Source organism: Lissotriton vulgaris, chromosome 6 (genome assembly GCF_964263255.1).
Source record: "Lissotriton vulgaris chromosome 6, aLisVul1.2, whole genome shotgun sequence".
In the NCBI taxonomy this organism is placed as follows: Eukaryota; Metazoa; Chordata; class Amphibia; order Caudata; family Salamandridae; genus Lissotriton; species Lissotriton vulgaris.
Genome location: NC_141694.1, coordinates 1,451,986,458 through 1,452,012,175, shown reverse-complemented (window position 1 = coordinate 1,452,012,175; position 25,718 = coordinate 1,451,986,458). Strand labels below are relative to the sequence as shown.

The following is a 25,718-nucleotide window of genomic DNA, read 5'->3' as shown; positions in this document are numbered from 1 at the left end:
AACGTGGCTATTCAGCCCCCATTAGTTGGCATGTCCAAATTAAAGTTGTTTGCTGACGATATTATTTTATATCTATCACCCATAAAAGAAAATATTGAAAATTTGATGAGAGAGTTCAATATTTATGAAAAGATAGGGGGGTATAAAGTAAATCCAAAAAAAATTGAGGTTCCTGCATTAAACACTGATCCTCATTTTCTCCCTGATGATCTGCAGGCCCAAGCTGTAAGAAATGACCCAATTAGATATCTGGGCATATATGTCACCACCGAATATGATATGCTCTATTCTATGAATTATATCAGGATGAAGAACAAAATTCAGAGCCTTTTAGATCACTGGCTTCTTCTCCCACTATCAATTATAGGTAGGGTCTCATTGATCAAGATGTCGGTGTTGCCTTTACTTATCTTTTTGTTCAGTAACGTGCCCATTAAAATTAATTTAACATTTTTTAAAGAACTCGAAACAATGCTGAGAGGCTTTATATGGGGAAACAAAACTTCAAGAGTTAAACTTCCAGTATTACAACTTCCAGCTGAACAAGGAGGCTTAGCTCTACCCCATTTAAGGACCTACTATGAAGCCGCATTTTTTGATATATTGGCAGGATTATTGAGGAATAATCAAACAAGAGATAATTTTTTTCTTACAAGAATGCTACAAGAGGTAGACTCTCAAATTCCAGTTTTTTTAAAAATCGCAAGGCTCCCAAAGAGGTCCAGATATAAAACTTTAAGAGAATATGCCTCAAGAATGTCGCTCCTTTTCAGAAAACATGGCACTGATAGCTCTCATTATCTAAGAATGTATTCAAATAGGCCTCCCACTAAGACTGAATCGTATTAAATCTTGGGAACTTTGTGGCTTCCGAGAGCTAAGACATTTTGTAATCCAAAACAGGGTAATTAGTTGGCAGGAGGTAACCGCTAGAATGAATGGTTCATTACATCCGACTTTTTTTGAATATATGCAGATTGTTAATTTTATTAGAAAAGAGATAAGTGGCCTGTTTAATCCCCCTAATAGCATACTAACAGCCTCGTATGATAGAATGATTGTAGGTATCGGATACTGGTATAAGATGCTTCATTGCTCAAATCTAAATGTTTTAGTAGACAGTCATCTTGAGAAAATAAATCTAGCTACACAATGTAACTTTTCCATAAAGGATTGGGAGGTCATTTGTGAGTTGGGGAATAGATCATTGCGAGCTGCCAACTATAAAAGGATGTGCTTTCTGTCTCGTTGGTTAGCATATTATACACCGGAGGCTTTGGAAAGGATGTTTCCCGGAGCTGAGAATAAATGCTTCAGATGTATGGCTAGTAGCCAGGGAGGATGGCATCACATTTTTTTTTCTTGCCACCAGTTAGAAACTTTCTGGAAGGGAATATTTGCTGATATCGAACAGGCTATTGGGAAATCTCTTCTACCAACAGCAGAGGTAGCCTTGTTAGGTATATGCAAAGATAGGAGTAGGTTTAATAAAGCAGAAGAGGTATTTATATGTATTTCTTGCGCAGTTGCTCGTTCCTTAATTCTTCAAAACTGGAAGTCCAGCGAGATTCCGTTACACTTAAAATGGTTCAACAAAATGAGGAGAACATGTTATTTTGAAAAGGCTTATGCGGGTAGAGTGGGAGCTGTTGGGAGATTTGAGAGGAACTGGAAATATTTTGAGGCTCTAGAAGCAATAAAGGGAGGATGATTCGTGAAGAGAATTGTGAGGAGATGTTTCCTCATTTACAGCCTTCTATCTGATTTCCAGGACATTTACATTTACTTGCACCTTTTTCCATATTAGATTGCACTTTGCACTTTTAAAGATAGTACTCTTTTGTACTTTTGGCACTTTTGCATTTGCACTCTATTGCAGCTTTGCACGTTTTCGCTGATGCACTTTATAAATTGCATATTTTGCACTTAATGTCCTGGGGGGGGGAAATGTTTTAACTCTGTAGTAGGCTGACTTTTTCTATCTCGATGAACCCTCCTTTTATCTTCGCATATCACTTCTAACTCTTTAACTTTTTTATCTCTTGTTTGTTATTTGAGAAATTTATTGGAAATTTGTGATTATTGAATTCTAAAGTTTGTCATGTTTTGTACCTTTGGCTCACCTTTTGCTCTATTCAATAAAAAAATATAAACCAAAAAAAAAAAAAACACCAAACGTAATCACCTTGACACATTTCACCAAATCTGCTCGCCTACGAGGGGACTCCACATGGTAACAAGCACTGGCATAGCCAATAGGCTTTGGGACCTTATCATTTTTAGCCAAGCAGCACATACATACATGGTATGGCCAATCGCAGACTGGCACACACTTCCGTAGGCCAACACTGAGCACTGTATAATTGGGGAGAAAAGGCGCCAAGAGTGACATGTATCCCATGTATTACAAGAGTTTGTTGCAAGATGATGATGATGCAAGACGAATTGTGCCGGGGAAGGAAAAAGACCCTATAAAGACAAGTCCCCATTAATATCTATAGCTTGTTTAAATAAAAAAACCATCTTGTACCTTGCCTTCCCTTAGTATCATCATTGCCTCAGACAGATGTTGCTAGGCATCCATAATTAATAAAAAAAAAACAAGAACATAATTGTAATTGTATTTATGTAGTGCTTACTACCCTTGATAAGGCATCAAAGTGCTTTTCAGCGAGTAGCACGCTACTCCAAACCCCAAAAAGGATTAGTAGTAAATTAGTATAGGGGGAGTATGAGTTAATTTGAGTGGTGGACATGTGAGTCTGTTAGTTGGATCGAAAAGGATAATGGAGGGATCAAAGAGGGAACAGTCTAGAAAGTGTAGATGAGCTGAAACAGTATAGCACTGGTAGAACCCAACATGCCAGAGGGAAGATGGATGGTAGGAGTCCTGATTTGAAGTTGTAGAATAAGGTGTAGATGCGAGCCAAACATACAGATAATTACCCACAGTGCATTGCGCTTAGTCGTTCTAAAAGAAAAAACTTTGAAGTCGGACCACTAATCTACCCAAATCCTAATCTTCACATCTGGTAAAGAAATAACAGCCAAAACGAGAACTTTGCCTGATCAGCTCACATCTAGCCAATCACACAAAGTACTAAACCAAACTCAGGTTTACTCTTTGAAGAGCAAAGCAGAATGAACTTTGTACAATCTATCCAGAATGGCACCCCAATTTTAAATGAAATCCAAGTCCCAATCCTCTTTGGTTTATTAAGAGCCTCAATTACACCATACTCTTTTCCGACACTCTTTGACAAACTCCCAAAAATCAGCTCTGTATGATTCACTGAAATCTGTCAATAGTCTTATATTTTTGGGATTCATGAAGCACCGTATCAGGACCAAAGTGGAATCGAACAGCCAAAAATCAATTATCCTGCAACCAGTCCCAGGATACTTGTTTCCGGTCCAGGGAGGACCTGGCCTTGCACTTCGGGCTGGACTGTGCCCATGGAGAGCAGGGTCAAGACTGATTTCCATATGGCTGGGTTTCAACTGGAATGGCATGGGGAGCACAACGTTGATGGATTTAAGCCCAGATCTCTGTACTGAGGTGAATGTTTGACATTGTTCAGCATTCTATCCATCTATTGTTCTTTTTGCAGAAAACAAAACAGAAGTATTCCACCTTACACTGGACAGATGAACCATAAAGAAGTCTAGGAATCCCCTACAGAATACCAGAGATATCATTTTCAAAAACTGATAGGGCAATTTACCAAATATGGCATTCACGAATCTCTAGGAGTGTTAAATATCATAACTGTCAACCCCCTCTGTCCTTCCATTTGCAAAATACATTTGCGCTCCCCGCTGCTACAGCTCAGGGGGCTGCATTCCTAGGGCACTGGGCGTACAGGTCAGAAGTTAGACGTTTGCTAATATCTGCAGCATTTCACTCCAGTTTTGATGAAAAGGAGTACCCCTAAAATGTGTGTTGTAAATAATTACTAAGCAGAAAGAGAAAATACAGGTATGTGCTTTACGTGTTACGCACAAACAATTAAAGTTAACTGGGATTCCCTGCGTTGCATCCTTTGTTTAACGAAAATTTGCATAAACCCGCAAAATGAGACAATCCAAATATATTGGTGGCAGTTAGAGAGCTTATTGCGAGCACCTCATGGTGTCTTGAGTAAGATCATGGTTTCGATAACGTAAGAGAAAATCATTGTTCATATGATATTACATATGGTGCCTACATACACTGTTGCAGTGTTGAAGCGCTTTTTATGGAAATGGTTAATTACAGAGAATACCTTCATGACTAAAGAATGATAGACCTGAGCGCTTGCATCCAAATTCATGCCTTCAGACCCTCGACTAGTACAGGTCCTTAATCTGGACCCTTCGATCCGCCATAGCTGAGTCCTTCAGAGAGGGGCTAGAGGTTCAGACGGCAGTGCAAGAGGGAGTTCTCAGAGAGAAAGTGTGGGCAGACAGTGGAAGAGGGCTTTGAAAGGGGCAGTGAAGGTGGGGGTGATCTGGATAATGTTGCAGGGAGGCAGTGTAGCAGTGCTGGAGAGGTCTGGCTGGACAGGGAATGGGAGCTGATTGGTTTGGCAAACGTGGGACAGCAAAGGGGACTGTACAACCCCCTCCTCCTTTTTCAGAGGAAACATGGTTCCTGTCTCGAGTCAAGGGATGTGCTCTATCCATACTGAGACAAAACGCATTTTGGTGTTCTCCGCATCTATCAGAACGGTCTCCTTTGTTTACGGCTTCTGATGGGAGAGTTGAGGGGTTGGGACCTGCAGGCTGTTTGAACACAACAAACATCTTTCAGACTTGCAGTAGGAGCTATAAGCATCCTCCATTTCATAATTGTGTTTGCTACTATTTCTGTGAAAGCTTTTGAAAGGTCAGACTAAAGTATTTCTATAAGAAACAAATCAGAAATATGTTTGGGATTGGATAACTTGTAGTATGGCATGTAATGGACAGTATTGGTAAAAATTCTGAATGGCCGGATTAACATGTTATCATTTTTTAGAAATAATTAGTAAACTCACGAGTATAATAACTCTTGCCAAAACAGAGGTTTCCTAAACAATAGTTCTGAAATAATAGTATTGATGGAATGGGGGAAGAGTTACCAAGGGGGCTGAACAGGTCTAATGTCGCCACGGCCATCTAAACAACCACTGTTTTGTTTAGGACAGAATTGCATGTACCACTCATACACTTAAATTCATTTTTTATCTTTATATAGCACTAACTCGACCCAAGGTAACAGAGTGCTTTACATGAGCACCAGTTATATTACACAGGACCACGCTTTTATAGGCACAGGAGATCAAGTGAAGCAATGATGGGGCGTAACGGCCAGAGCTGCCGATTTTGGGATGGGGCAACCAGGTTCAAGTCTCAGCGTTGGCACAACATCCTGTGATTCTAGGCAAATCACTTTATCTGCCCATGCCTAAACATAAGTTTGCATACTGCCGAAAATATACACATAAAAGGACTAACAGCTTCACCAACACAAAAAAAGACGAAAAGAAGACCTACCCAAAACACAGAGAGAAACACACAGAAAATAGTACGCACAAACAAACGTAAATGCACACAAGTGAAATGAGACAAGTAATAAGGGCGTTCTCCGTGGGCAGGAAAACATGTGAAAACGAGGGAAACATAAGGTAAAATACCGACACAGAAGCAAGCCTTTGCAAAGGCTGTTAAAGTTCCCCAGTAATAGCTATGGGCGGACTGTAAGCCCGTCAGAGTGAACACAGCATGTCTACGCAATCGTGATTTCGATAAAATAGTTTGGGTTTTGATCTCTCACCTACAATTGTTCGACTCTTCGTCCTCCCTGGTGATCATGTGGATGTCTTCCCATTGTTCCTGCTCAGCCTCTCCACTCACAACAGCAGAGGAACAGGGAGAGAGTCTCTTTGTCTTTCCAGTCACCTGTTTGAAGAAACAAGCACAATGTACAACTGCATTGGTACGAATATGTGCCTTAGTGATGACCCAGTAATGTTGTGATTGACACCTACCATGTTGTAATTCTACCTCTATGAGCTGAAAATTGTGATAGTCTAGAGTGTCTGCCATCAGATGTCAGAATAACTCTGGTAGAAGGTATAACAATTTAGGTAAAGCATTACATATGTTCAAGGGGGTCTCTGGATTAAGAGGCGACAACGGGCTCAAAAAGGTGATATTTAGATTTGTGATGATTGTATTTCAATACTATTTTGTATGTTCATCTGTCTTACTGAGTTCTGAAGTACTTTGATAAGGTCCATGTTTGAGCTTAAAAGGTGATGAGCACCTACTGTGTTGTAGGTCTGCCTTTGTGATCTAAGGATTGCCATAGTCTAGAGTGTCTGCCGTTAGATGTCCTAGTAAATCTGACACAAGGTACCATCATTTAGCTAAAGCAATTAATTTGGTCAACGTCTTCAGGGGGTCTTTGTATTGAGAGGTGACAATTGGCTCCAAAAAGTCATATTCAGAATCGTGAATAATATGCTGGTAGGTTAATACCATTTTGTATGTTCATGTGTCTTGCTGAGTTCTGGAGTTCTTTGATATCAGACCTATTTGTGTAGTTCACAATATATCATAATCTGTAAATAAAGATTAGATCATCAACCATTTCTGAATGTATTTTATTTCCTACCATATGCCCTTGAAGATAGTAACCTATATGTTTTACTTGGTAGTGACATAGGCTTCTGGAATGTAGAATAACTGTTTTTAATTGCAGGCATATAATAACATTACCGTTTTTTTCATGCATTCTGTGCCTCTCCCAAACACACAATGTGTGTGCATACACAGCATTTTCGGTTGAACCTTGCATATACCAGCAATCAATGAACAATCAAGTAAGATTTCAGACACCAGAGGCAGGTCAAACGGACAATTATATGAATTTAAGACGAGAGGGCAACTAGCCACCTCACCCTGATTGAGATCAACGTGCTGATCCCATTATTCTTTGTTTTAATTGGATTAACCCAATGAGATTTTCAGAACAATCTGGTGCTCATTGAGCACATATTGCAAACGGCAAATTTATGATGCACCCCAATTGCAATTTCTGGAAATGTTCTGTATAGCAATAAAGTTGTTTTCGGGGGGGATGATTTTTAACACATTAATAACGTGGCAGTGGTGTCTAACATGCTAAGGCCTGTGCAGTCACCATGAGCAAAATGCTATGCGTAATTGTACTGCGAAAGTGGATGGTAACTGTTGCTACTTGTTATGCCTCATTTTGTCAGTGCAAAACTGGCTTTTTTGCTTTGTGATTTAGCACTCCTCACTAAGTTAAGCCCCTTGTCTTGGTGGCACTTATAGACACTTGCAAGGAACTGTAATGCACCACTACTGCCCCCGAGAAGTCTATTCCCTTTGTTCTCACTCTCTCAATGTACTGTGTTTCCAGGCAAGATTTCTGATCTGGTATATAGCCAAAATGGTGCTGCAAAGTATTGTGGGCCTGTGAAAGTTAAATGGATCTCGAGACATGCCAATAATATAGAAGAATGGGATTTATTGGAATTGTCCACACAGTGTTTGTTATGCTTGCAGTTATTACATAATAACAGGTTAGATGTTAAACTGGGCCTTCAGGTTGACCCTTTCTAATCTCTCACTCCACATCCATGGAAAGTCTCCTTGCTTAGAAGAGATACGGCACAGGTCAGGGTCTTCTATGGGCTAGAGGGGTGAGGCTCTGTTAAGTTCTTCCTGCAGCAATGTATTGGACATTGTAAAGTCTTCCTACCCCTATTGGTGCTTATACTTCTGTTGGGTGGGGTCTACCTTGGGATACCACCTTAGCCCCTGGTCCTTTATATACGTCGCTCTCCCCTACATCCTAGCCTCTTCTGCCTATGTAAGGCTGGTGTGTAGATGAAAGAGGTAATCATTGTCCCCTGATCTTCATGGGAAGAAAAAATCTTCTACCAGCTTGTCAGAGCCTTAGGTTTGGCTCCCTACACCTCTTTTGTAAGCTGCAGCCATGCCTATGGGAGCCAACGAGAGCTGTATTGTTGTCCTTGATACATGGGGAAATCACATGTTGTATAAAGGTTCTGATGGCAGTGGCCAGAATTGCCTCTGACAAATTAGGGCCAGGGTGTTGGCTCCCGCTACTGATGTCACATGCCATCTGCCTGCAGAAGCCAACAAGTACTCCTGCCCTGGTCCCTCTAAGCGAAAGATACAGATAGCACACCACGGCCCTGATTTTCTAAACTGGCTGTACCCAGTTGCATGAAAGGGAAAGAACAGAAATGTGCCATGTTTACAAAGACACTGCACGCTTCTGCTCTCTGTTTGCACGGGTGCACTTGTTGAAGCATAGCACCATTGCAGGCACCCTTGAGCTACAATGCAAGGGTGCCTGTGTTGTGGTCAGAATAGTTTTCATCCTGCACAAAAACTATTCATAGAGGCTTATTCCTCTTTGTAAGTGCACTGCAGAAAAAAGAAGGATATTTCTTCTTGTTACACTTGCCTCTGGTGGTCCATTTTGGTGCAAACCCAGGCTTACAAACTTTAGTAAATATGGGTTTGCATCAAAATCCATTGGTGGATGGACTGGAACACCTCCTTCACACAAGGTAATGCAAGGCAGCGCTATGCAAATCGGGTTTTGCGTGGCTTAGTAAATCCTGACATACATTTAGCATTGCGGCTGCGTCAAAAGGTGATGCAACCCAACGCAAAATGTTAGTAAATCCGGGTGCAAAATGTTAGTAAATCTGGGTCCAAGTTTCCAAATGCAGCAGCCCATGTTGCCTATCAGTTACGGTGGCAATTTTCTCCATTCCTTTGTGATTCTCCAACATTCCCCAGCAGTGAGTAACATCCTAGTGGGGTTTCGGTCTGATAGTCATGAGAAGAGAGGCTTCCGCCAAACAGATGAGTGGCTCCATAGGGCCCATACTAGTCAGGCAGTCTATCAAAATGTTATTCGGCTAGATTAGCCGTAAAAAGACAGACACATTGTGTAAAAAACAGGTTAAAATTATAAAAGGGAATGATCATAAAGTACTTATGGTGATTAAAGTACTAAATATGTTGCCAAAATAAGGTTAACGTATACAGAGAAATATTTTTCCTAATATAGGGGCCGATTAGGATTGCGGTGAATCCGCATCCTCCGGGCCGGCGGAAGCCACCGCCGGCCCGGAGGATGCAGATTCACCGCTGCTGTGCCTTCAAAGACCCCCCGCCACATTAGGATGGCTGGGGTGTCAGCGGTGGACAGGAAGACCGTCCGCCGCTTTTCCGCCACGGTCGCCTTCTGACCGTGGCGAAAAAGCTCTTATATGGTGGCAGTGTCTATCAGACACCGCCAGCCATATTAGGATGGGGTAGAAAACATGCTTTTCCGCTGCAGTTTTTCTGCCGTGGAAAAGCATGTGGTCCTTCTTGTTTGAGGGCCCGTTGCGAGCCCCCAGGGGGGTGGGGGTGCACATGGGGGGTACCTATGGTACCCCCCTGCTTTTGTATGCACAGGGTGGCAGGCACCATGCGGGGCCTGCCAAGTTGTGCATGCCAAGGCTACACATGCATATTTTACATTGTATACGGGATGTGACCGCCAGGGTGGCGGTCACATCCTAATTCGCACGGAGGGAACGCCGCTGTCCCTGCGGATGGTCCCTCCACCTCGGGGTGGCGGACGGACGCTGGTCCGTCTGCCATCCTAATAGGCCCCATAATACGTTAAAAGTTTTAGATAGAAACCCACTCAATCAAGGAAAGACATATCAACTTCAAAATTCATGAAACTAGCATTATGCAACAGGTGAAGTTAAAACATTCAGTTATCTCCTAATTCTCAATATTTGCTGAACATAACTAAGGGGTACATGGTAGAAATAAAGAATCCAGCTGCTGTAAAAAGCAAAGGCTGGGCCTGCAAAATCTGAAATTGTTTATACGTTAAAAGGGCCTCAACATCTGGACTTTAGGAATAGTATAAAAACCACAGAAAAACAAAGGGGATAACGGATTACTGGCTAATATTATCGCAGGGACAGTAGTGCAAGGTAGAATAACCAAGTACCCTGCTGTGGAAAGGCTAACAGAAAATGAATTGTGCACAATCTAAAACGTGTTAAATAAAACCAATATTCAGTATTAGAAATCCATTGTACATAAGGTGCAATCCCATCAGTGGACGTGTTCTCTATGTAACGGCAAACCGTATCCATACCCTGGCTATAAATCATTTTTATGGTTGCTCTGTAAACATTGAAAAGAGATTTTACCCTGACCCTTGATTTATTGTCAATTTCTTTTGAGAAATGGAGCACATTTTGTACACCAAGTTATGTAAAAAAAATTATATATATAAGTCATGGGATAGAATGCATGTGTTCCAATTTGATACAGTCAGCTAGAATTTAGTGTGAAAAATTGGTGTGAGCCAAACGCCATATCTTCAACCACAGTAGGAGGTGTGCCTTTTTTTAACAGCTATGTAAAGAAGACCAACTTCTTTATGAGTTATAAAGCCGACAATACTCTTTGGGACTGCTAACAATCTTCAAATAAATTTGTTTTCAATGACCTGCAAGCACTCTGGATCGGTGTAGCCCGAGGTACCCACACCATACATTCCCAGCGATAGACATTTGGCATTGTAAAGGGATATTAGTTAATTAATAGTTTTTTGTCCTAGTTTTCTGGTAAATTTATAAATGGCCTTCATAGCCCCTGCAGTTTTAAAAACTCTCTGTGATAAAAGCCTGTCACACTTAAAAGATGAGTCCATCATATATCAGAAGTAATTTTGGGACCATGGTAATAGGGGTCTCACTAATAGTAAAACTATGTGAACTTGTATTCTTTAGCCCAGAGGTCATGATGTGTACATTTTGATGGTTGAAATTTAGTTTCAGTCCGCCTATGAATTCATTAAAACAATCAAGTAACTTCGGTAGGCCATTTGTGTGTGAGAGATAAGCACCACATCATCCTCATAGAGAAGGACGGGCACAGATCGGTCACCCACCAAGGAGATTCCTTCCCTCTGGCCCTCAAAACTTGATCGAGGGAATCATTATAGAGTAACAATAAAAATAGAGCAAGTCTGCAGCCTTGTCTGTTCAGCTTTTGGTCCCAAAGGGGGTGAGGGTCCTTCCTGGTCATACCGCACTTGGGCAGTAGTGTCCCAATGGAGGCATTTTAGGAGTTTTACCAATGAGGCCTAGACCACTGCCTCCCTCATCATGTCCCAAAACCTTGCCCTGTCCACCAAGTCGAAGGCACTGGAGAGGTCCATGAAAGCTAATTGAAGAGAACCTCCCCCGGCCTTAATTTACTTACCCGTGAGCAGGTTCAGGGACTGTTCGACTGTGCCAACACCTGGGCCCATACCATAAATGGTGCTGTGAACAGTACTGGCTGCCTTCAATGTGATGAAGAACTAAAACCCAATTAAATGAAGCCAGTCGGACTTGATATGATTGTCGTGAAGAAGGCAGTGAATAATAAAGTCAACACATTTTATACTCCAAGAAGTCTGGCAATATGGTATTCCAACACTGGTGGCTAGAACCGGCAAATGCAAAATAAAATAATGCAAAAACATAATTTTATTTTACATTTGCTGGCTCTGAAACAGGCAGTGAGGCAACGCTCCTCCGCCATTGCGGAGGAGCCGCCACTGATGCTACTGAAGACTGGGGAGAGATGGCATCATTTGGTACAGCAGCTTTCAGAAGGGGAGAGACTAAAGTAGCTGTCACATGTACTTATTATTTCACTGAAATGAGAAGCAGCCGCATACCTAGATTTTTTGTGGCTTTCTTAATTCAAAATACCTTCATTGCTCCAAGAGCTGCCCTTTTACCAGTGGCGGCTCCTCCGCTAAGGTGGGGTAGCGTTCCCCCTCTAGTGCAAAAAAATCTAAATAAAATGATAATAAATAGCAAGAGTTATTATCATTTTATTTTTCTTTGCAGCACTCGGAGCCAGGTCGGTGGGGCGGGACTGGGCTCGCTGCTGTCAGAGCAGAGTAAGGAGTGGTTTGCACTCCCTATATGCGCATGACAGTTTAGCTGGTCCTTTCGGACTGGCCAAACTGTCATGCACACTTAGCATGTTCTTCACCGGGCTGTGTTGCTCAGCCCAATGGAGAACATGCCCAGGCTCCCAGGCACTGCCTGAGCGGCCTTTTTGGCCCCTCAGGCCAATCACGACGCTGCTAACGCAGCGTCATGATTGGCTGGGAGAGGCAGGGAACCTGGGTGCTTTCGGTTTTGCAAACGGAAGAGAGGCAGCAACGATAGGTTCATTTATTTTTTATTATTTTTTTCAATTTCCTCCCGTTCCCCATCACCCCATTCCGAGGCAGCCGCCACTGAGTTGCATGTCTGTGGTTCTTCTGGTGCTGAATGCCTCTGAGTCATGGGGCCCAGAGGACGGTGTGAGATTCAGTGTAAAAATATGGAGCAGGCTGCTAACACGTATTTTGTATAAAGAGAACAGCATCACCACTTTACAAAAGCAAACTTGATTTTGGAGTGAGCAACATACATCCATGTCACTGGGACTGTATGTGCAAAATGTTGATAAATAATCCAGTTATATCTGTTTTTTTGTAGGCGTGTTGGAGAAATATATGAATATTCTTGAAGATAAGCTCAAAACAAATGTCCTGAAAACAGTTTATGCTGGAATCCATAATAAATCAGTGGATGACAAGGAGCTGCAGAACTTCTTCCGCTTTAAGGGCTGGGTATAAAAACAACCTGTTGCACCATGCATCACAATGTACTTTTAATACTGCTTTTCTTTTTTGCAATTTTTTTTATACTTTATACTTAATAAACACAATTTTACTTTAGTTGCTTTTGTGGTTTTATGTTATCATCTTTTGACAAATTCTACATTTGTAATTGCATTTCGTGGTAGGTGAAAATCTTAAATCATATATAATCAATATAAAGACTTTTTTGGCACTGCTAGGACATTTTTTACTGAACAGTATCCAGAGAACATGGCAATCCAATCAATCCCCATTATTTTAATCATGACAATAATACGATGGCAATTACAATAATACAGTTGCCTGCTATTTATCGTTCTTTAAAATCATCATGGGGGGGGCGTGGCCAAGATAGCTTCGGTGCAGCACTGCAGTGACTTCTCGGAGCTCCGCTCACCATGGCCATATTAAGCTTGGAATTAGGCATCCCGGGACCCCCAAACCGCTCTACAGAAGTCCCATACCTCTCTCCAGGGAACAAAGAGGTCATGAGGAGGGAAGCGCCCGCCCGATCGTTGGAGAGAAGGTGCGGAGGCCAACACGTAGCAGCCGCGAGGCCTTGTTGATGTTCACGAGGTGGTGCCCAGCTGCAGGAGAGGATTTGGCGGAGCTGGTCACTGTGCCCACTCGGCCCCCAGCCACGGTCTTCTATTGATTTCAGCCCTGGTGCCCTCCAGTCCGTGCCATCTCGAGGTCGGAGCTCCTAACTGGTGGCGGAGTGCAGCAGGCCCCGGGAGTGCAGCTGCCGTCAAACAGCGGGCGTGGAGCGTGCGCCGTATGCAGACTCGGAGGCGGCCTGGTTAGTTCTAGGTGCAGCCTGCATCCGTCCTGCAGGTCCCACTCGCGTGGGCCCTTGACATCTGGATGCCGTCGCAAGAGAAGAGAACGGGCTGCCATTGCTGCCGGCGGTGATCTACGGGGCTCTGGGAGGCCCGAGCATCAGGAGGGAGTAAGGGGCCAAGCCGGAGCCCAGACAAGCCACATCAGGCTGTACAGCACCAAAGGAGGGACCGGCCTGACACAAAAGCGGATAAGTAAGGTGTTGGCGGCGGTGGAAAGTAGAATATGGGCCCCTAGTTCCGGGTGCAGGATAGTTGAGCCCAGCACTTCAGGATTTGCACCACGGCGGAGCACAGTGGTTTGTCGTAGTCCCCCCTCTGTGAAGCACATTTGGGCCAACCACTGGGCTTTACAAGGCACCTGGCCGGAAAAGGATAAGTTCTCCCTCAGGCAACTCATCTAGAGGCCCAAGGAAGGGAGGGTGTTTGACTGGGCAGTCACTGGACAGTGCAGCAGGCCGGATAGATATCGCTGGCACGGAAAGAGCCGCCATTTCAGATTCTATCAATTGGCGCATATAGTTGGGCCTGAGATTCACAGAGGCCTCACCCGGCTGGGGCCTACCTTGTTTGGGGATCTGACCGGAAGCCGGGCTGGCGGAGACGGGACTGTAGTAGGACCCGCAGATCACAAAGCCCCTTGGTGGTTGTCGGTCTGCGCACACTCGAGAACTGAGACTGCCTGGAGTGCTGGGATCGGTCTCGGCTCTGCCTAATGTACACCAGTTGGTGCTAGCAACATGTCGTCCAATTGCGCCAAAATGTAGACTAACTCCAAAGATCTCCTGCAGAACCCCGGGGCAAACGAATGGACGGTCGGGCTACAGAGGTGCCACCGTCACAGTCCCGGGAAGAGGACCCGGGACACGATGACCTCGGAACCGCTCACAAGGAGCTTCATGGAGCAACTATTCACTAAGCTGCAGGACAACTTTGCGACATTGAGACATTGTCGTGAGAGTTCAGGGGTGCCAGCAGATGTTGCTAAGTTACCTTTAGTTCGTGCTTTGCATCAACTCCATCTGGCCGCTTATGCACACTACACTACATGCTTTAGTTCCCGTAAACACTCTTGCTATTGCTGCTTCGCATGGGAACTGTCTGCCTTTCACTATTTCTGCTGTGCTCGGAGTTCTTGTCTGCACATCGTGTTCAAGGCCAGAAAAACAACTTCACTGGTTTATCTGCATTGGTCCGTCCAACACACATAATAGACATAACAAGGAGCACAGCTGCACTACTGACTTTTCAGGTGCTTTTAATATTGCACGGGATGCAAGTTAGACACAGAGGAATAGCTGTGCTTGTCTGGGGATGTAAATCCTATCATCTAAGACTTGAGGTAGGGGGTTCCGCCATCCAAGCCCAGAGGTCTTCCACTTATATAATAAACATAGGTTGTAGCACGGGGAGGGTGGTAAAGGGCTATAAGGCTTCATCCACTGTCATTATAATATGCTGTCCCCATTCTTATTATATGGAATTGTAACTATGCTGATTATATTGTTTTTATGCATTTCTTTGCTAATGTTAGCATGTGTACTGCATCACAGAGCATGTTAGTTGAAATAAACATTTTAAACTATACAGTGTCTCTACTTACTCACGCATGCTCCTTTTGGACAATACGTGAAAAACTAGGGAGGATTACCGCCTCCCCTCTCGGAGCCGCTAGAACAAAATTTGGGGACCAGTTTGCCTCCACTAAGAGGATGTCATAGGAAGACGTCAAATTTTCCCCAAAAACCCATTTGATTATGCGTTTTATGTCACCTTCTATGAGAATACTAATGTCATATACTCTGTCAGTGGAGCTACTCTTGTGTCAGCAGTTTCAACTGTGATGAAAGTATCAGTTGCGGTCGCCTCTAGAAATGGACGCAGTGCTTGCCGCACTACTGTAACCTCCGCTGCGCTGTCTAGCAGCGTTACAGCCCATGTTTGATTCCGGAGCTCGGTCCTCACCGTCCGTGGCATACCTCGCTGTTGCAGTGGCCACCTTCTTCTTCTGGAACGGAGGGTGCTGACGAGGAAAGTCCTCTTGTTTACCCTTCCCGTCACTCGTCCGTGGCTGCTCATGACTCTGCGGGGCACTTCGACCTCTTCCGCGATCCTGGCGATTAATTCTCGTATGGTCACGCCGATCATAAGTGCGTTGTGGGATCGAAGGTGCAGGGAATGATGCATGTCCTCCTTGCTGTTGTTGAGCTTTCCCCTGTTTATTATTTTTCCATTTCTTTTTAGGGAATTGTGGATGGCGGCCTTGCTCATTTTGAGACGTCCGTTGTGCTTGCGGCTGTGCCTGCACTTTAGCGAAAGGCTTAACACCCAAACTATTATGCCCAACCGTTTTATAAGCTTGGGCTATAATCTTAGGTAATTTGCTGGGCTTGTCTATAGCTGGGACAAGCACCAAAGCATTAGACACTTGAAAGTTGACTGCATCACCCTTAACATTAGCAAGGATTAGATCAGCAACCACGACATAAGCTCCAACTAACCTCATCCCCAATCCAACTGCCGCCTCTTGTCCGTGCTCATCCTGAACACGCTTAATCACAGAGGGAAGAAATATTTTACCCCAACTCTCACAATCAGTGACTTCGGGTATTAAGTCTTTCTACAGACTAATTATCAAAATTCGGTGCCTCTCCACCGGCGTGGTATGTGGAAACACTGCTTCCAGCTGGTCAAATTTCTCTGCAAGCCAATAAGGTAAATCTTCCTTATCTGGGGAGGTTTGCGAATAACGGAATTAACCATTACGGGGCTAATGGTAACCCCGCCAGCTCCAGCTGATTGCTGTGCAACTCCAGGTACTCCCGCCTGGATCTTGAGGTTTACATATTGAACCATTGCTCTATACACACGTATCAGTGTAGTGTGCATGAGACGGAGTGCTGCCACATGTTTGATGTTTGATGTTTGTTGGTTTTTGTATAGCGCACATACACTCCATGGAGCATCTTGGCGCTGCTGATTTCACTGCAAAGATGAAATATTTGGGGATGGTAGCTGAGCTGTAGATGTCCTTAGATTAGAGTCTTACATTTTGCATCAGATAATCCGTAAATCCATGTTTTTAGAAGTTTTTTATAGATTTTTTCTGATGGTGATGCTCTAAGTTTAGCTGGAAGGGCATTCCAGGCCTTGGCGCCTAGGACTGCTAGGGATTTGCCACCCTTGGTGGTCAGTCGAAACTTGGGTATGGTCATTAGATTAGCAGTGGCTGATCTAAGTTCCCTATTTGGGAGGTATCTGTGAAATTTGGTTGACAGATATTTGGGTCCGCATTTATGAAAGCCTCTGTATGTGATCAGAAGGACTTTGAATAGTATCCGTTTTTGGATGGGGAGCCAGTGCAACGCATTCAGAGCAGCTGATGCGGATGATCTCCTAGGCCATCTTAAGACAAGCCGGGCCGCCGCATTTTGAATCATTTGCAGTTTGTGCAGGGTAGATTTAGCTGCTCCTGCGTACAAACTGTTGCAGTAATCGATTCTCGATGTTATGAGAGCGATTGCAACCGTACGGCGGGCGGCCAGTGGGAGGTAGTCAAAAAATGTTCTGAGGCCCTTGATTATGTTGAAACAGATACCGGCCACTTCTTTGGATTGCTGTTTAAAGGACAGCATATCGTCAAATTTTATACCTAAGTTGCGTGTGGCACTGATGGTATTGGGAGGGGCTTCTGCGTCTGATGGCCAGCATGTAAGAGGGGAAAAGATGTTATTTTTCCCGAAGGGCAGGATCTCTGTTTTCGCAGAGTTGCACTTTAGATGGTTATTGTGCATCCATCCAAAAGTAGCAGTTAGGCAGTCTTTCAGTATCTGTTCAGCCTTTCCTGTATCTTCATCTAAGACCAGGACCAATTGGGTATCGTCTGCATATGCAACCGTGGTTACATTATGCGTGGCAATTAGGTTGATCAGGGGTGCCATGTACAGATTGAACAAGGTTGGGCTCAAGCTAGAGCCCTGGGGCACCCCTGACCTAACCTCCTTCTCCTCTGAGTAGAAGTGTCCCAATTTGGTTATTTGTTTTCGGTGGAGCAGAAAATTTGTGAACCATTTCAACACGGTGCCCCCAATGCCTGCCTCAGCTAGGCGATGTAGTAATATGGTGTGGGACACCGTGTCGAATGCTGCAGATAAATCCAGGAGAATCAGGACTGCCTTCTTCCCCTGGTCAAGAGCCGCTCTAATGGTTTCTGTCGTTGACAGGAGTGCTGTTTCTGTAGAGTGATTGGCTCGCACGTCCCATATCGCGGATGCAGCACATAATCTGCCAACACCGGCCAAGTGGCCCCATCAATCGGTAAAGGACCCAACATGACAGGTGTCAGGGGTATGGGAAGGGCGCCATCAAACCAAATGCGATGCTGCCAAGCCGTCAACAGAACTTCCAGAGTTCTATATGGCTGATACACAGCAGGAAGGGCGGTAGGGGTGTATTTAAGCCACAAATTATCCGCTCCTTCAACTGCAGGAAACGTCACCCAAGAGTAAAACACCTCATAAGTGTATACTGGGTCGGACTAGACCACAAAGATCAGATTGACTCTAGCATCCGGCACTCCAAATCCTTTCAAATGGTGGCGGACTGCCGCGCGACTGTGCGCCGCAATGTCAACGTCAGCCATATAGAAACGCGATAAGAAAATGAAATTAAAAAGGGCGGCAAGACAAAGTTGGGTGTAATTCAAAATACGAACAAAAAGCTTTTTTATAAATTTCAAGCTTGAGGTAGGTAAACTATCACCAATGTTTGCCAGAAACAGAGGCGAGGGGATCTAAGCGAAAGAGTGTCTTGTTCCATGAAATCTGACAGGCCCTGAGTCGATAGTTCTAGGATATCCAATCATTGGTAGCTCCGCTGTAGTACGGAGAATAAATGGGATACTATAGCTAGTCGGATAGGGGTTCAGGGCACTCAGGCGTGTTTTTGGTACACTGAAGGCCTGGGTTCCTGTGCATAGTTCTGTATATATGCAGAATCACTGCAGCAACAGGATGTCTCCACAGGTGATAGTAGGGAGGAAGAGCTTCATTCACATGCTTGGGAGTTGATGGACCTGCGAGGCTGCAATGAAGAACTGTGCATGCGACTCAAGGACTTGTAAAATAAGTTGCGACGTTCGAATATACGTATTAAAGGAGTTCCTCTCCGAGCAGATGCGGGACAGTTGGAGAAACAACAGAAGAGAAAGGGGATGAAAGCACATGAATTGCAAATCAAAGAAGTGCCCACGCAGGGGCCTATGCAAAAGGCCGAGCAGCAGTAACAGTTATGAAGGGCTGAGCAGCGTCATCACTCAGGGCAGGACATAAGAGTTCCAAAAAAAAAAAGTTCAAAAATCTGCCCGGAACAATGTCAAGCCCCCCGTGAAATCCGGAGGGGAAAGCCCGCCTTGTTATCGGGCAAGTCTATCCAAGTCAGAGACTTAGTCGACCAAGTCCATGTACGCTTCCAGCAGTTCGGCCATAAGAAAAACAACACGGCAAGGAAGATCCTAAAAATCAAATCGTCCACATCCCCCTTCAGAAAAGAAAAACAAACCAAACCCCCCCCCCCCAGAGGCTCCAACCTCCCCAGTGCACCCATCCCCCCCGATGGTGGCAGCCTGACAACAACCATTCACACAAGCAAGGTTCACACCTGAAACAGATGTAAGGCACGTATAGTGGGCGGGCAAACCGCTGACGGCAACCCCCGAGAAAGAAAGCGGACCAGTGGGCCCCATCTGAAAGTAAAGTACTTAAAGTTATTTCTGAAAATGTCCGCCATACGCTCCACACTCAGCAGCCTCCACAACCTAGCAAACCAAAGGGAAAGAGCTGGGGCCTCCCTCTTTTTCCATGCAGCAGCCAGAGTCAGTTTGGCCGCTCCCAAACAGAGCCAAAGGATGTGCTTGTCAGCCCTGGTTTGGTGCTCCAGAAGCGGGTCCCGAAGGCCCAGGAGCACGAAGCCAATGGAATCTGGAATCGGGTAGCCCAGGATCTCCCTAATATGAGACAGAATCTCCTCCCAATAAGGGCGTATGATGGGGCAATCCCACCAGATATGGCGAAAGTCCCCCAGGAGACCACAGCCCCGCCAACATCTGTCAGACGCTGAGGGAAAAATCTTTTTCAACCGGGTCGGATACAGATACCAATCTAGCATGGTCTTCAAATGTGCTTCTCTCAGATCGATCGAATGATTGAATGTGTGTAGATCTCGCCAAAGATGGGACCACTCTTCGTCGGAGATGTCCCGCCCCAGGTGCTCCTCCCACAAACCCATGTATCTAGGGCGAGGTGAGATAGCCGTGGTTAACAGTAAATCATAGAGGAAGGAAATCACCCCCTTCATAGATGATGTGCGAGTAATGTAAGATTCGAAATCCGTGGGAGGCCTCGTCGCAGCGTCCCGCACCTCAGGAGACAATGCCCAATGTAGCAGCTGGGCGTGCCGGTAGCGCTCAGTAGGTGGCACACCATAGTCACGCATGCAATTTTGGAAGGTGAGCGGCTCATAGCCATGAAACAAATGTGTAAGTGCGTGGCAGCCCCCCGCCTTCCACCCATCAAAGGGCCCCTCAACAAGAGCCTGCGGAAACGCTGGATTAAAGTGAATAGGTGTGAAGGGGGAAGGAAAGGAGGTCCATCTTTCATCATTAGAGACCGAGTCCCAGACCTTCAGAGTGGTGCTCGTAGGGGTGCTAATGTATGCGTTGCGAGGCCGATCCCCCTTCGCCTTCCAAACCAGGTCCCAAACAGAGCGCCCCACCACACTCCTGTCCATATGCAGCCAATGCTTCTCTGACTCCATTTGGGTCCATTCAGCCAACACCCGGAGTTGTGCCGCCTTGTAGTAAAGAAGCATGTCTGGAAGGCCAGCCCCGCCCTTCCTCAAAGGCCGGCGAAGCGTAAGAAAGGAGAGTCTAGCATGGCCCCCTTGCCAGATGTAACGCAGAACCATAGTCTTCAGACGTCGAAAAAAAAACCCGTCCAAGGGAATGGGGAGGGCTTGGAACAGATATAGAAGCTTGGGGAGCAGCGTCATCTTGACAGCATGCACGCTCCAAGCCAAGAGATAAACATAGGCTTCCAGCGGTTCAGCTCAGCCTGTATCTGAGTCAGAAGAGGAGGGAAGTTAGCTGCATACAAGGTGGAGATGGAGGAGGTCAGCTTGACCCCGAGATATTGAATGGAGGAGCCAGACCAGGCCAGGGGCGTGAGCGGTCGAATGCGTTCTACCTCAGAGGGCGGAAGCGTGAGATTGAGTATGTACGATTTGCCGGGGTTCACCCGGAATCCCGCCACTGCTTCGAACTGGGACAGCACGTCCTGCACCCGCGGAAGGGAAGTCCCGGGGTCAGCTAGCGACAAGAGGACATCATCAGCAAACAAAGATATTTTGTGCTGTTCCCCCGAAAAGGGGAGGCCCACAATATCTGGGTCCTCTCGCACCCTAATGGCAAGAGGCTCAATGCTAAGCGCAAAAAGTTAGGGAGATAGGGGGCAGCCCTGCCTTGTGCCTCGGGAATGAGCAAAAAATGGTGAGACATGACCATTCACCATAACTCTCGAACGCGGGCCATGATAGTTGGCCCGAAGCATATCTATAAATTTGGGAGAAAAGCCAAAAGCATGAAGAGTACCAAAGAGAAAGTTCCAGTCCACCCAATCAAACGCCTTTTCAGCGTCAAGGCCTAACAGAACAGCTGGAATCCTAAAGCGCTCGGCTTTCTCAATCAGGTGAATCAGCCGTCTGGTGTTATCATGGGTCTGACGACCCTTTATAAAGCCAGATTGATCCGGATGGATGAGAGCAGGCATAAGGTCCTTGAGCCGGGTGGCTAAGATAGAAGAATACAATTTGGCATCAACATTCAGGAGGGCTATGGGCCGGTACGATTCACATTTGGAGGGGTCTTTCCCCGCCTTGGGAATAATCGAAATCATAGCCTCCGCCATAGTGCCCGAAGTGTGGCCCGCCTCCCTCATGTTGTTGAAAAGGAGCACCAAGTGGTCTCCAAACTCGGACACAAACGTCTGATGAAAGGAGGCCGTATAGCCGTCCGGGCCCGGGGCCTTTTGCGGTTTGAGGGACCGAATGGCTGAAAGCACTTCCTCCCTAGTAAACGGGGCCTCCAAGAGCTCGTTCCATTCCTTGGAGACCTGCGGTAGCGACAGGCCCTCCAAGTATGCTTGTTGAGCGGCCGGCACCAGGCGGTCTGCCGAGTATAGTGCGGCATAGAAGTCGCCGAAGAGCTCTTCCTTAACCGCATCCCTGTGTTCCACTACCCCAGAGGGGGTCCGAATGCCACCCATATATTCCCTCTCACGTTTATCACGGAGCTGCCGTGCTAAGTGCTTCCCCACTTTGTTGCCCTGAGCGTAGGAGAGGCGCCGTAGGCGCAGGAGGGTATATTCAGCTCGATTATTATAGTGCGCCCTGAGCTTCCCTCGCACCGCAGCAAGAGGGCGAAGGGTCTTTCTAGAAGGATTCTGCTTATGCGCAGTTTCCAACGTCGTCAGTTCCGCCTCCAGCGCCTCCCTCTCCTCACGACGAAGCCTGTTCAGGGCGGAGTTCAATGCAATGCACGTGCCCCGTGTCGTCGCCTTGAAGGCGTCCCATTGGGTAAAGATCGAGGTGTCACCAATCTTATTCAGCTCAAAGAACTCACCAATGGCCGCCCTAAGCTTCTTGCAGGATTCCTCATCTCGCGTAAGGGATGCCGGGAAATACCATTTGCGATGAGAGGACGACTCTGGGGCCCAGTTCAAGCACGTCGCCAAAAGGCTATGATCCGAAACTGAAAGTGGAAAAATGTTGCCATCGCGTAGGTCGCCCTGTAAAGATTGATGCACAAAAATATGGTCGAGACGGGAATATGTGTGGTGAACATGTGAATAGAACGTGTTGTCCTTAGTGCGGGGGTGGAGGGAGCGCCAGCTATCAATAAGGCCCAGACTTAACAAAGTATCGCGCAGCTCCGGGGAAAAGAGACCGTCTCCGTCCTCTGTTGATGTGAACAGTCAAGACTTTTATCCCAAACCAAATTGAAATCCCCCATCACAATCAACGCTCCCTCCCCAAAGTCCCCAATCACACTCAGAAGAGTCTCAAGGAACCCATGTTGCCCTGTATTTGGAGCATAAACCACCACCCAGGTGCAAAGCTTACCCATGAGCATTCCCTTCCCCATCAACCACCGCCCCTCCTTGTCCCCCCGCACCCCCACAGGCTGAAATTGAAGGGCAGATCGGAACAAAAGCGCAACCCCACGGTGCTTAGTTGTGGCTGAGGATTTATAGATCAGGGGATACTGCCTGTGCTTAAGCCTGGATTCATCTTTGCGGGCCAAATGAGTCTCCTGCAGGCCCACCACATCTAGCTGATGATCTAAAATATACTTCCAAACTTTCTGGCGCTTTTGAGGAGAATTAAGGCCTTTAACGTTCCAGGAGCCTATCGTAACAGGCAACATCGAGACCAACTTCCCCCCCCAGCGCTTCAAACAATGCAGCCCACCGCTAAACACAAACCAGACACACCACAGCTATACCAGGTCCCCATCCACCACCACCGGGATCCATCCCCAACAAGCCTACCTAAACCCACAGGAGCCTCAGAAACAAACCATAAAAAAGGGAAAGCAAAAAGTAGAAAGAGAACAATGAAAGCCGGACATGACCGTAAGGGTCGGGGGTAGAAGACCCTGGTAATGCCCCCCCCGAATCCAGGGTCGGGGTAACCCTCCATCGGAGAACTGTCCCACAGAGTACCTGAGGTGGTAGAGCCCCCCGGCTCCCACGGGCCGCTGTTGAGGGGGCCTAAGCCGCCGAGGAGGTGTCCACTCGGCTTGATTCAGTCACCTGGGCCACCGAGGCCAAAGCATCTCCCCTTTCACTCTGGCTCGCCGATGGGGATGGCCCCTCTGCTGCGCCATGTCGGCCCACTCTCTGCCAAGCTGGGGATCGGGAACGGCGAGGTCTTCTTGGTGAGGCGCTGGCGTCCGCCGACGCAGATGTTTCCTCCATTCCGAGCAAGTCCCTGGCGGCTGCTACTGTTCGCACTTGCACCAGCCTATTTTGCCACCGGAAGATAAGCCGAAAGGGGTGACCCCAGGAGTAGGACACCCCGTGCTCCCTCAGGAAGGCCGTGATCGGGCTAAAGTCCCGTTGCTTTTGCAGGGTGGAGGCTGCCAGGTCTTGGAAAAGTTGAGGGCTGTGCCCACGAAAAAGCAAATTGTTAGTGTCTCTCGCCTTCCGCAAGATCGTCTCCTTCAGCTGAAAGTCGTGGACACAAACCAAGATGTCGGGAGGCGGCGAGCGCGCGCCACGCGGCAGGCCCACCCCATGTACTCTGTCCATCTTGACTTCATTGCGATTGTCCTCCGCCAAAATGTGCAAAAAGAGAGCCTCCACATATTCCCGCAGGTTTCCACCGTCTCCATCCCACGGCACCGCTCGTATTCGGATGTTATTACGACGGGACCGGTTTTCCAAGTCCTCGCAGTGGGTCTGGAGGTCCAGATTCTGCTCGCGAAGCAGGAGCAAGTCTTGCTGTAGCTGATGGACATCCCCACTGAGGCCCAAGTCGTGGTCCTCCAAGGTCGCTACACGCTCGCCGATGCCGTCCACATCACGGCGGACCTCACGGAGGTCGGAGGCTAGTTGTGCTTTCAGCTCCGTGATATCCTCCTTGATGGAGGAAAAAAGCTCAATCAGGAAGGCCTTCATGACCGGGCCATCAGCGTCGTCTTTGGTCGGCGACTTGCTAGGACCGGGGGGCGATCCAGATGCCCCCTTACCGGGACCATCCTTCCCTGGTTTATTCAGGCGATTCCTCGTCGACATGATGCGACGCCTCAGCTCAGATGGTGAGAGGCAAGATGGCACCTCCTCTCCGCCCGTTCGTCGTCTGCGCTGTCCAGCAAAGCTCCAGACAGGCCGGCACCTCCTCGTCACCTCTGCTCGGCGACAACCGCCAGCTAGGACGCCGGAATCACAGGCAGGCTCGTCACAATCCCAGTGGGGGGGACTCGCACAGAAGCGCTTCACTCGATCACTTGCCAGAGTCCCGAGTCCCCTCTTGCGAAGAGTCGATGCCGCCCAGACAAAGCCCCGTAGGCCGCTCCGGTGCTCATGCGTCACCAAAGTAACACCTCGCCTAAGTCCACCGTCCCGTGTCGTAGTTCGACGGGAGAGGGGACAAACCAATGCAGGACGCCTCAGCGAACCCAGGAGAGTCAAAAGCCGGGGCTGAAATCGCCCCAATGCCGCTAAACAAAGCTATGAAGGGCTCGGGGTGCCGGAGGAGCTCGCAGGCACGTCTTACTCCGTCGCCATCTTGGCCACGCCCCCAAACCCGGCTCTTTTAATCTCCCCCTGGGGGCTGGTAGCAGGGCTCTCGCATCTTAGGGCCTATTGACCTGGGAGGGTCTTGGCTAGCTGCCCTGGTCTACGGTGTCCTAGCACCGGGACACTCCGTTGGAGTAACCAGGCGCTCTACAAGCTTAATAATAATAATAATAACAACAATAATAATAATAATAATAACAATGTGCCACATTGAGAGACGAGGACGCCACATTGGGAAAGACACACATGCACGACTCACCGAAAAAGAAAGTCCAAAGGAACGAGAGGCACTTATTCAGCAGTTGCAAGCCAGAGACGGAGGCGGAGACCACACGATGGAATGATGAAGGCATTGGGAATTGTTACCAGATTTTGAAAGCAGTTTGGTTACCGGTGGAACCGGGACAAGTTCTGAAAGCGGCTGTATCGGGCGGAGCCCGTATTCCACCCACTGTAGGACCAGATGGAGCTGCATGGTACTGGCCAGATGGACCCACGCGCCAAGGCACCCTTTGTGCCCAAAGCTGGGCAGTTCTTTTGTTGATGCCATGTTACACATTTTTCTCTTCTACATATTTCTTATCTCCTTTTTTCCTTTCGCGTCTCTATGGCGCACCCTTCCACCGGTCAGGACTTACATTGAGTGGGTACTTCACGAGCGAGATCTGCCGCAAGGGCTCGGGGAGAAGGAATCCGTAGTTAAGTAAGGTCATCAGGTCACATCGTACACGGAGCTGCCCGATACATCCGACAGGGTGCAGACTTGGG

The 25,718-nt window shown here is 46.9% G+C and overlaps 1 protein-coding gene across 1 annotated transcript in view; it reads left to right on the top strand.

The window, feature by feature from the left end:
* LOC147708987 (uncharacterized) overlaps positions 1 to 12,835 on the top strand; it is a 540,404-nt gene extending 527,569 nt beyond the window's left edge. Inside the window, exon 20 of the mRNA XM_086927584.1 lies at positions 12,594 to 12,835. Within this exon, the coding sequence (XP_086783710.1) occupies positions 12,594 to 12,733 (140 nt within the window). The 3' untranslated portion in view covers positions 12,734 to 12,835. The remainder of the gene's footprint in view (positions 1 to 12,593) is intronic.
* Positions 12,836 to 25,718: the final 12,883 nt, after the last annotated feature.